Source organism: Vulpes vulpes, chromosome 13, assembly GCF_048418805.1.
Source record: "Vulpes vulpes isolate BD-2025 chromosome 13, VulVul3, whole genome shotgun sequence".
NCBI lineage: Eukaryota > Metazoa > Chordata > Mammalia > Carnivora > Canidae > Vulpes > Vulpes vulpes.
The window spans coordinates 58,467,707-58,480,136 of record NC_132792.1 but is presented as its reverse complement, the minus strand read 5'-3'; the positions used below and the strand labels follow the sequence as shown (position 1 = coordinate 58,480,136).

The 12,430-nt window shown below is 35.0% G+C and overlaps 1 protein-coding gene across 1 annotated transcript in view; it reads right to left on the bottom strand.

Annotated features, from left to right (window-relative positions):
- TRPA1 (transient receptor potential cation channel subfamily A member 1) overlaps positions 1-12,430 on the bottom strand; it is a 54,391-nt gene that overhangs the window by 29,249 nt on the left and 12,712 nt on the right. The window contains exons 4-12 of the mRNA XM_026012548.2: positions 10,627-10,734; positions 7,282-7,390; positions 6,777-6,922; positions 6,220-6,356; positions 3,946-3,994; positions 2,239-2,338; positions 1,509-1,609; positions 345-514; positions 94-258 (exon numbers count right to left, since the gene is read on the bottom strand). Coding sequence (XP_025868333.2) covers positions 94-258; positions 345-514; positions 1,509-1,609; positions 2,239-2,338; positions 3,946-3,994; positions 6,220-6,356; positions 6,777-6,922; positions 7,282-7,390; positions 10,627-10,734 — 1,085 coding nt within the window. The remainder of the gene's footprint in view (positions 1-93; positions 259-344; positions 515-1,508; positions 1,610-2,238; positions 2,339-3,945; positions 3,995-6,219; positions 6,357-6,776; positions 6,923-7,281; positions 7,391-10,626; positions 10,735-12,430) is intronic.

The window sequence follows — 12,430 nt, the reverse complement described above, 5'->3', positions numbered from 1 at the left end:
GAAAGTTAGCTATCATAATTAAAAATACGACAGAAAAACAACCAGAAAATGGCTGATTAAAAATATGTAAATATTCTGATCACATATTCTTACCTGAGAAATAATGCACCTTTTTTCAGAAGAAGTTGAACTACTTTATCATGTCCATTTTTTGCAGCCAGGTGGAGCGGTGTCATTCCATGAAGGTCACCTTCATTCAAAAGCCTCGTATCACTCATGTCTTGTAAAAGCCTCTGACAGGTGTTGATTCGCCCATAACTTGTAAAAAATTAGGTTTCATGATTTCAAAGCAAATATTAAACAGAAAGAAGACATGCTTATAAGTTGCATAAACTGACTCTTACCTGGCTGCAAAATGTAAGGGTGATTTCTTATCTTTGCTTTTAGAACGAAGGGACACATTGAAGTCAAGTAGGTTATTTACAGAGACAGGAATCCCATGTCTACATGCATAATGTAGAGGAGTACACCCATCATCATCTTCATCCATTACCAGATTTTTAATATGTTGCATCTAGGGAAAAAAAATCAATATTCTAAATGTAGTTCAGTTCTCATTTGAATATAGTCTTTTTCAAACTATTCTGTAGGACAGTATTTCCCAATAAGGATCAATATGTATACCTTGAGGGCAAAAATATAAATAAAGGTACCAGAGTGAAATAAACATGGATGATGGTATATGCTCTGTCTCCCTAAAATGTGTATTACTGTATTAAGGGCTCTGAGAGATCCTAAGAATAAGAAATGTACTTATCATGTTCAACTGAGCATTTTCTAAACATATTTTGCTACAGGCCACCCCCTTCAGCCCTCCTTTTACATTTTTCCCCAAAATAACACTTAAGAGCTTAAAGCTAATGTCTTCTGTTAGGCAAAAGGAATGAGGTGTTCAAATTATATTTACTTTATTTTTATATGAATATAAAAGTAGCAAAGTGAATAGCAAATGAGCATTTAATTTTTATTTTTGTTTAAAATATTCTAATAAAAGTATTTTTATTCTTTATTAAAGACTGAAAATACTAATATCTATTTATTACAAAAATATGATAAACCTCAGAATCACTCAGCAAGTATGAGCTGGTGAATATACAAATATGGAGATAACATTTCAACCCGTCAAGACAAATATGTTGAATAATTTTTCTTAATTGATGATAAAATATTGCTAATTCACTCATGCACCTAGCTCTTCTACTGATATGCAATTTGTAATGGTTAAAAGAGTGATGGAAAACTGACTCATTATAGATGGGGCTATATGGGAACCCTTTGTAATTTGGAAAATTCAATCCCAATGAAATGTATTATCATTATCATAACATATCATAACATATCATAATCATATCATCACTACTGTGTTGTAAATATTCAAATAATGCATCTTTATTTTAAACCAATTTTTAAATTCCATTTTAATATGATAAAAATCATATTAAGCAAAATCAGTGTACTCTCTGTGGAACCCAACTCAGTTTGTGGAAATCCACATATACATATATTACCTGCATAAACTCAGGTCGCAGATTTTTTAATCCATAAGGTTGCTGCACAGTCAAATGCAAAAAGTTACGTCCAAGATTATCTTTTATGTCTACACGGGCACCTAAAAAATACAATATAAAAATAACTTCTTATTTATTTATAGCATGATCTATAGTGGATTTTCAATTTAAGAAAATAAATTTTTTACTTAAAATTCTGTCAACCATGAACTTACAGGAAACTTTATTTAGATAAGAAAATTATTTAAAATGGGTTTATCTTACAGTATGTGTGTGTAGGGGAAGTAGAGAATATATTGTTACATTAACATATGAGATTGTACCTTTTAAGTCATAAAATATAAAGATGGAGAGGTTAGATATCAAGAAAAAAGAAGGGACAGTAGCTCTCTTCTTTGTAATCTTCACATAAGGTTAGTGCCCACAATGGGGACAGTTATAGTTCCTACATCAGAGAATTAATCATTGAGAGAATATAGATAAAATGTTCAGCATCTTGCCTGCAATATAAAACTTGCTTTATAAATGTTGTCTATTATTGCTCTGAAATTATTTTTTTAAGTATCACACCCTTCCTGGACTGAAAAATTTTCTAGATAGGGAAAGTATTCTATTTATCTTTGTATTCACAGCACCTGGCGCAAAGCCTGGTGCACAATAAATGGTCAATAAATGTTAAATATCAAATTGAGTCATAGTTCTAAAAGCTTGGCTTGGCCCCTTACAGTACCTTTAGAGAGTAGCAAATTTACAATATTCCAAGATGCAGAAGCAGTTGCTAATATAAGTGGAGAACGTCCTTCCAAATCAGTGCTATTAATATCTGCTCCCTAAAATAAAACACATTATTCAATGAGGAACTTATGAACACATAAGCTTACATTGTAATCTGCAAATAATGTTAAATTTTTAGAGTATCCATAATATGGCTAGCACTCAAGCATATGACTAACTATAGAACTACTTGGAATTTCCCTGTAATTCATATGTTGTAACATTGGAAATCAAGGCATTCTTTTACATTTCCAACAACAAAAATTATCATCACATGTTAACTTTTTGATTGACGTCTGGCAATAGATCAATGTTACTACCTAAATCATAAAAATAAAATCCTCTGACCTATAGCAATAGGTTAGTTCTCAGTGTGAGGAAACACTTTTAAATAGCTATGATAAAAGAAAATCTTCCAAATTTATTGCATATGCAATTTTTAAAACATTCACAAGTTGTTCACTTTTTTTTGCATATATTTTTTTATTGGAGTTCGATTTGTCAACATTTAGCATAACACCCAGGGCTCATCCCGTTGTTCACTTTTAAAAAATCTACTTCATCTGAAATAGATGAACTGCACTAATTCAGATCCTAAAATTATAGCAAATATTTAAGAAAATCTATATTTAAAAATCATGTATATTTTAAATGACTAAGTCAGTATATATCATGATGTGTTATGGTTATAATATTTTATATGACCAGAAACAAAGGCTTTAAAAAGTTCATGGAAAGAATTTTTTGGGGGGGATAGAGTAATAAAAATAACTTAAACTCCAACTATGGATATTTCCCTGTTCTCTGGGGACCCAGTGAATACAGACAAGGATAGCACTAGCATCCCCTCTGAGAGTCTCATGCTGGTTAGTAAGGTTCTGCTACAGTTCTCTTGCCAGGTGAAGACATGGTTGCATTTGTCGGAAACCATGCATGACAAAACTATGGCATATAATGAATCCTTCCAGCATTCCTCCTTGTAAATATCCAGTTTCAATAGTTGCTATTAACAACCCACGATAAACACTACAAATGGAATTACATTCATTGCTGATACAGTGGGGCTTAAATAAATACATCATATATTCATCTGTGTAAATGACTTGCTAAAATTAAACTCAAAAGCCAACTGAGTATACTTCTTAAAATGAGAAAGATTATGTGCTTTCACTTGTCCCAGACTTTTGGACAATACTTTTAATATCTCAGTTTTTCATTGTTTGAAAGGTGGTACGGAGGCAGCTGGGTAGAAGGTTACAGTGAATGGTGGAGGTGACACATGCTACCTGTCCTGCTTTCACCTCAAAGCTTCTCATGCATTGAAGAGTCAGCAGAGTTGCGAAGTCTAACCCTCTTTTAGGATTGGTTCACAGAACTGCCCTTGCCATGTACGCACCAACTCCCAACGCTAAAAACATGGATCCAGGTATCAAAAGTACATGTCAGTACTTCTGACCAGCTTCATGGCAATGACGTTTGGCCAGTGTGTATTCATATACAATATAGTCTATTTGTAAATGTGTCAGTCATCTTTTTGTAAACTTTTTTGCTGAGAAGCATCAAATTAAAATTTGGCTTATTTTTGAAAAGCTGTATTATGTAATTATATGATTTTTCAACTGTAAATAGTAATAAAATAAAAAACTGTCCATGGAATAGTTACCACAGAAATTAAGTAGTCTGCTAGTTCATGGTGATCAAATAGTGAGGCTCTGTAAAAAGAAAGTGACATGCATGTTAAGGTACTGCTGATAAAAATATACAAAATAAAGCTACTATACTGCGCTCAAAAAAGCCAATTTAAATAACTGTTTAACAACATGATAAAATGCTAGGCAACCTTTCAAAATTTATAATTGATTGTGATGAGGATAATATTTTCAAAGTAACAGTAATAGAAGAAGTTCAAATACATCACAAGATTTTCCTCCTCATCTTTTAGTAAAATGATTTTCTCCTTATAAAATCATCATGAAGATGTGAAGTGAGTAGTAACATCTGTGCAAAGAGCTTAAAACAAAAGACAAAAAAACTGGTTATTATCACTGTGACCATGGGGAGTAAAAGCAGTTGCAAGCAAGGTGCACCTAAAATTCATCTGCAGTGTTCAAGATACCCTCTCTTTGCCAAAAGTTCACTAGGCAGCATTAGGTTTCCTAAGGTTTGATGAAGCCAAAAACAAATTATGGGTAGAAATGAAGTCCTTTGGTATTATCTCACAGCCAGTCCATAAGGATAGTAATAAAGCAAGTAAAAACTTTCAATCCATATTAAAGCACTTCCATAAACAAAAGTTAACACAAGTGATTGAAAACTTTGTTTCCTACTGCAAATCTTCTTTCTTTGTTCCTATTTAAGATTATCTCAGCTATTCTTAGCCTTTGGTATATAAATTTCAGAATCAGCCTGTCAATTTTCACCCCAAATTCGCAAGAGGTTGCATTACGTTTAAATTATATTAAATATGTTTAGCAATTGTAGGAAATGAAATAATAACATCAGGGCCCCATTTGACTTGTTCTATATCCTCACTCTAGAGCTTTGCTACTCAGTGTGGTGCACCAGCAGCACTGGACTACCTAAGAGTTCATTAAAAATGCAAATTCTCAGTAAATCTGAACACTGAGTCTCAGAGAGGTTAATGACCTGCCAAATGTGACACAGCCAGTCAAGGCTGACACCCCATTCCCCTTACTCCAAAGCTTACTGTTTCAGCCAGAACAATGTACTGGGATCTTTGCACTATGGTAACAAAAAGAATTCTAGCCCAAAGAGCAAACTTCCCTTTGAAGCTCAAGGTAAACTCCAAATGTCACTAGTTATTAGACATTCCAGGTTTGTAGGTCAGTATTAGGTTAATCAGAATTGGACTGAACTGGTCCAAAAAATCTACAGCCAATTCAAGTTGAGTATGTCCAACTAGAGTAGTCAGCAGGCTGAGGACACTTATAGGTCAGATGAATAGATCTATTTTTTCTAAAATAATTCCTTCTTATACATATTTATATATTAAAGCTGTGATCTAAATGGATGCATTTTAACTATATCCAGATCACCGGGTTCCTGAATTGGCTAAAACCTGGAAATAGTTTACAGAGTTGTAAAAAGTTCCTGAGACCATCCCAAAGAAGCTGATGTAATCTGGGTTATGAACTGGCATTGGGGTTTTATAAGCTCCCCCCATGGTTCTAACATGCAGGTGTTTGAGAATCTCCAGTCTGGAGGTCTATTGTTTTTGTTCTGATTTAATAGCCATTTTCATATCACCAAATCTTTTATTTACAAATGCCAATTTGTGAGTGAGAGAGAGGGAGAAACAGAGAGGGAAGTGGCATGGGGTGGGAAAAGTGGAACATCCAGATGTTTCTATTCCATTGTCTCTACTAAAAATGAGGAGAAGACACACATAAGGAATTGAAACAAATCGGAAAAGGCTTAGAAACACATATATGTTGACCTCCTGAGCATATAGGAAATAAATCTTGACCCTATGGCCTAAGAAATGATCCAGAACATGCCACTGGAGATTTTATTCTAAGAAAATCTATTTAACACTCTAATTTCAGAGGAATATAAAGATTCTAGTTGAGGGATCCCTGGGTGGCACAGCGGTTTGGCGCCTGCCTTTGGCCCAGGGCGTGATCCGGGAGACCCTGGATCGAGTCCCACGTTGGGCTCCCGGTGCATGGAGCCTGCTTCTTCCTCTGCCTGTGTCTCTGCCTCTCTCTCTCTCTCTCTCTCTCTCTCTCTGTGACTATCATAAATAAATAAAAATTTAAAAAAAAAGATTCTAGTTGAAACACAGGATCTTTATCTCTGTGCTTTTCTTTTGAACTATAGAATCTCTGCTACTATAAGTGCTAACTTTTCCTTGCAGGGTATAATTTAACACATGGAACTAAAAATGTGTATACACAATGATAGGTAGGAAACTTGCCTGTGAAGGAGTGTCTCCTGATTTCCATCCACTGCATTGACAATATCGCTGCTACCAGAATAGGAGGATATCATCAATTTAACAATTTCAGTGGCTCCCTGGGTGGCAGCAAAATGAAGGGGTGTACACTTCCCATTCTGTAAAGAGTTTTAATATCAGAATCAATATTTAAGTCCAAATTTAGCTATAATCTAAATTCAGCTCTGAGTTTTTTTCTTCCAAAGTCAACAAAATCAAGCATTAATATAAGAATCAGAGCTAGCAATTTTGCTTCCTTGCAATCTGATAGCTCTTGACAGCTCTGACAGTACCTCTACTATCAATATCAGTATCATTACCTGTACTGTATTGGTGTTTGCAATTGTTTCAGATAGCTCTCAAAATTCTTTGGCTAGGTTGAAATCTAGGTAGGATATTCTCTTATTCTGCTTCTACATGAACAGCAAAAAATAATGCCTCCTTCAATCTAAATTAACTGTAAAAGAGCTATAAAGCATTTTGGAAACTAATTTATAACAACCCTAAATAAAAGCAGCATGTACAACATGAACAATTACTTCCATCAGTTCCAAGTGTGCACCATTGTCCAAGCACATTTTAATCATTTCCAAGTCACCACTTTGAACAGCCATATGAAGAGGGCTAGATTTCCCATTATTCACAAAGTTAATGTGAGACTGTCTGCTATATCCATGTTCTTCACCTTTAGAGGAAAATAGAATTCAAGAGAACAAACATTATAAATAAATAAAAGGAATTTTTTAAAGACTCCTAACTCGGGGAAACGAACTAGGGGTGGTGGAGGGGGAGGAGGGCGGGTGTTGGAGGGGAATGGGTGACGGGCACTGAGGTGGACACTTGACGGGATGAGCACTGGGTGTTTTTCTGTATGTTGGTAAATTGAACACCAATAAAAATTAATTAAAAAAAAAAAAGAAAGGATATTTAGACTCATGTAAAACCCTGTGTATAAACTCTATTAAATATTTTTTTCAAATTAATATAAGCATCTACCAGAATTGGCTTCTTTGTAGAATATAATGTATGAAGACCCCTACTCACCAAACTTCAATATTATTTCCATGCATTTTTTGGCACCTGAGAACGCAGCCTGGTGAATAGGGAAACATCCCCATTTATTTGATTTACATGGTTTAGCTCCTTTATTTAACTGGAGGAAAAGAAAGTACCAAAAAAAAAAAAAAAGTCAACTGACACAAGTTAAACCCCAAATCACAAGGATAAATAAGAATTAAATACCTCTCCCAGGCCATTTCATGATTCTGTGCCTAGGAAACACTACATAGAAAAGCTTCATAGTATATGAAATCTAGGCAAGAAGGTAATTTTGAAAGTAGGCTAGGATTATGAACTAGAGCCACTTTATATTTTCCAAAGATAAAGTAGCAATTTAGACATAAAAATATCAATCTTGTTGACTTCAACTAAAGTCAACACATTTTTCAATAGAATTAATGAAATGTTTTAAAAACATTATCATGACTTCTCCTATAAGTATGCTCAAATTCCTTATATAAATGATATTTCCCAGATTCTTTTCTTCTCATGTATGTAAAATTAATAAATGGTAAAACCAGCACTCTTGTTAACTATGAAAACCAGGTATTTCTGTTAATGGAAATCATCTACTAAAAGGATGTTAGAAGAACTGAATCTAAAGACCCTGATCTCTGAGTTTATATTTTCAACTATCACTTTTTACACATCACTGAACTTCAGTTTTAAGTGCCTTTTATTTTCACAAAAGGAAAGCATTTGAAAAAGCAGAAAACTGTGAAGAAGCAAATACTACCTATAATCTCACCTTGCAGGGACAGTGTTGGTTTACATTTTAGGAGACAATATTTCTGTCTTATTTCTTTGCAAAAGTAACTATGTATATACTGTGTGATCATTATTATTCAAAAAGTTTTTACTTAATGACAGTCTTGATTTTATTAAGTACATACTCTACTTTTGGACACATAAAACTTTATACAATAAAACCCTATTACTGAACTTCTTTTTTTTTTTTTCAGTTTTCTCCTTCTAATAGATGTACAACTAGCATTAATATCAGTAATAGCTTTAATTATCTTCTTGGAATGTATTCCAAAAATTGGGAATGGTGAATCAAAAAGTATTCACACCCACAGTGAATGAACTTCTTTGGTTTGTCAAAATTTCTCTAACCCTGAATATCAGCAAGGTGTCCCTGGCCAATTTTCTGTAGAATACTGCCTTTTCTTCACAGATTTATAATAATACCTTAAGTTTTTATCCATTTAAAGATAAATAATTGGATATAATCATATACTTGGTCTACTCAGGTCAATTGATATGCTATACTCTGATACTGAACTATCTGTACATTCCCTAGATAAGGCCAATGTGGCACTGTGTGTTACTCTTTCAATGATTTCAATCAATTTTGATAGTATTTTTAAGATTTTACATCTATGTTTATTTATATGTAAAACTGGTATAACAATTTTTCTTTTGAGGAAAACTGTCAAATTTTGGAATTATTTCATTTTCTCCTTAAAATTAATCTGCATATTTTCACTTTTCCTGTGCTATAAAAAAGTTACCTAAAATGGAAACTTTCTCCTTGAAAGTTTGAAAGAACTTGTAAAATCTATAAAAGCTTGTAAAACTAGCTGGCTCCAGAGCATAATAATGCATTTCTTAATAATTTTTATGGCTCTCTAAAAGTCTTTTTAATTTCCAAATTTCAATTATTTTCAGCTATTTATCCATTTGAAAAAGATTTTCCAATTTTTTTGAATAGGATTATGCACACTGATCTTTTGTTACCTTAAAATCCCCCATCATATCCAGACAAAGTCCTCTGTGATTTGCACTTTATCTTTTTGTTTTATTTAGATTTGCCTCATACCAGATTGATTTTATCATCTTTTTCAAAGAAACGACTTATCAAATAATTCCAAAAATCACTTTGTTTTCAACTTTACTATTCCTTTATTAGAATTTTCTTTTGTTTCTTTATTAGAATTTGTCTTTAATTTGAGGCTCTTTTTCTAAGTTCTTGGCTTGAGTGTTAATTAATTTATATTTATCTTCTTTTTGGTCGAATCATGACAGTTTATAGGAATATGTATTTTTTTCTCCAAAACACCTAATTAACATGTTAGAACATATTTGTAAATTTATTTATTTATTTTTAAGATTTTATTTATTTATTCACGAGAGACCAGAGAGAGAAAGAGAGAGGCAGAGACACAGGCAGAGGGAAAAAGCAGGCTGCATGCAGGGCCTGCATGACGTGGGACTTGATCCGGGGTCTCCAGGATCACACCCTGGGCCGAAGGCAGGCGCTAAACCACTGAGCCACCTGAGTTGCCCTGTAAAGTTAAATATTCAGGAAGATGTTCTAAAATTATTTTATTTCATTTTCCTACTCTCTGGGATAATCGAGAAGAAAAAAAAATCAAGTGGCAAAAATATATACCCTGGCCTGAATAACATACAAGTGATTAAGGGATAGTTGAAAGAAAGCTATTTTCTGGAATTCTAGTACCACAGAGGGATACTATGTAGGGTGGGAGTCAGTCATTTTAGATGGGCATCTCCAGGGTTTCAGTGGACCACCCCCAGGAAATCTCACCAGAGAGAGGGCTTGCTCTACTTTTAGGGCTGCAGCCAAGGACCTTGGTCATTATGTTACACAGGGCTCCCTTTCTGAGAATCCATGGCAGCAACTTCCTGGGAACATGAATGGCTGTTTCTCTTCACTTTTATATCATGATCCCAACAGTAAGTTTACAGCTGATTATGTATGTCTCTTAGACTATTCAGAAGCTCAAAGTCAAAAGTATGGTCCACTTTTACTAACAAATCTTGGTTTGTATTTTGTAGTCTAGCCTGACCACCAGGTTCATCTTCAGTTTTGCTGTCTATACTTTCTTTTCACTTGAATCTCTTCACATTTTCTTTAATATTTTCCTGTTAGTGTTCTATAAGCAGCCTCAGATCAATTTAGGATTTATTTTATTTTATTTATTTTATTTTTTATTATTTTTTTAATTAATTTATGATAGTCACACACAGAGAGAGAGAGAGAGAGAGAGAGAGGCAGAGACATAGGCAGAGGGAGAAGCAGGCTCCATGCACCGGGAGCCCGACGTAGGATTCGATCCCGGGTCTCCAGGATCGCGGCCTGGGCCAAAGGCAGGCGCTAAACTGCTGTGCCACCCAGGGATCCCTCAATTTAGGATTTAAAGAGTGTGTACAAATACAGAAGCAACACAGAACTATTTTTTCTGGCATTTTCTGTATTTTATATTTTGCTAAGAAGAGAAACTGAGTTATTATAAATAACAATGATTCATGTTATTCTAATGAAAGGAAAGAAAATGGGGGGGGGGGAATGGTAAAAATACAAACCAAGATTTGCAGTGCTTCACTGTTATCTCTCAAGCATGCGATTATCACAGCTGTGTTTCCATTTTCTCCTTCCAAATTAATATCTGTACTGTTGTGCTCAGTCAAGACCTACACAAAAGAGGGGAATAATGGTCAAACAGTTAGCTTTCAAGTTTCCAAACAGAATATTTGTGTTCCATTTGATTATAAGCTCCTGAATGCTAGGGACCATGTCCTTATTCATCTTTTTTCATCCCTCTCCCATAGAATCTGGCACAAACCTTGTACATAGTTGGTACTACATTAATTTCCAAAAAAAGATGAAATAATGTTGATTTCAGGGCACCTGGGTGGCTCAGTTGGTTAAACTATTGACTCTTGATTTGGGGTCAAGTCATGACCTCAAGGTCATGAGATCAAGCCATGTATCAGGCTCTGTGGTGGGCATGGAGCTTAATATTCTCTCTCCCCACCCCTCACATGCATACACGTGCTCTTGCTCTCTCTCTCTCCAAAGACTGGAGGAGGAAGGAAGGAAGGAAGGAAGGAAGGAAGGAAGGAAGGAAGGAAGGAAGGAAGAAAATTTTTATATCACATCAATTAAGGCAATATGGAGTTGTGAAACTGGAAGTAGAGTAACACGTGGATACAAGTAAACAGCTCACTTAATAATTTTCACTTGTATTAAATGAACTATGTTAACTAAAAGCTTCAAGAAAATAAACTTGTGGAGCCATTTGGAATGTGAGTGTAGAGAAAGAAGAGAGGGGAAGAAGGGAGAGACAGAGAAGGAAGTGATAGGAGAGAGGGAAGGGGAGAGGGGGAAGGGAAGGAGAGAGGGGAAGGGAAGGGCTACTTTTTCTCCTCCAGTCTTTTTCCTGTACTTTTATTCTAAGTATTCTGGGAAATGTCAATTAAAAACTCTATTTTCTTCATCAGAGAAGAGAGAGTTCATGTAACACTGGTATGACTTAATTCCAACTTAGTCTGGAACAGAAACTTTTTCTATGATGTAATAACATTTCTGATAAAATGGTTAAGCAATTTTTCTGATGGAATTTATCTGATGATCTGTTACCCTCTGTAGAGAGCAAAATAGAGTCTCTCATGTCAAGCAGGGGCCTGTGTCAAGCAATGATGCCAGCAGTTAAGGTACTGCAGTTAGAAGATCTTGCTGGGACCAGCATCAGCTGACACCCCAGAACTGATAGCAAGGAGAACCAGAGGAGGTCTGCAGAAGCCCAAGACTGATTAAATCCCTTTAAAAAGAGGAGGAGTTTTATAGCAAACTGTCAGACTCTTCAAACATGACTGCTCTATGTTTGACTACTTAAGACAGCCAGCTGCCGTTGGAGGCCCTACCCAGTAGATCTCCAAACAGAATTGAGGTCCTTCACTGCTTGAACATAGAAGCAGTAAGTGGTAAGAGCTGACCCAAACTGGACTGAGGCCACATCTCAACTGTGAACCCACAAAGTGACTTCACTGTTGGTTCGTTGACTTCCTACACCCTCTGTTATTTTGTTTGTTGTGCAGCTTGTCTTATGTTCTGCTGTGTGCTGTGTAAGAAGCCAAGGTTAATCACATGGTGAAATGTCACTGAGTTTGAAATCCCAAACCTGCTTTGTAATTGTGATTAAGTCTGCTTTATGATTGAATAAAGTGGACATTGTGGAAAGACACAACTCATTTGTGAACCTTCGTGGTGTACTCAAGACACCCTTTCACACATGGTCGACTTCCAGCTGATCATGGCTAAGAATCTATATATAAATCTTTAACCAGTCTTCATTTTATATTAAATCTAATAATAATTATCTCACAT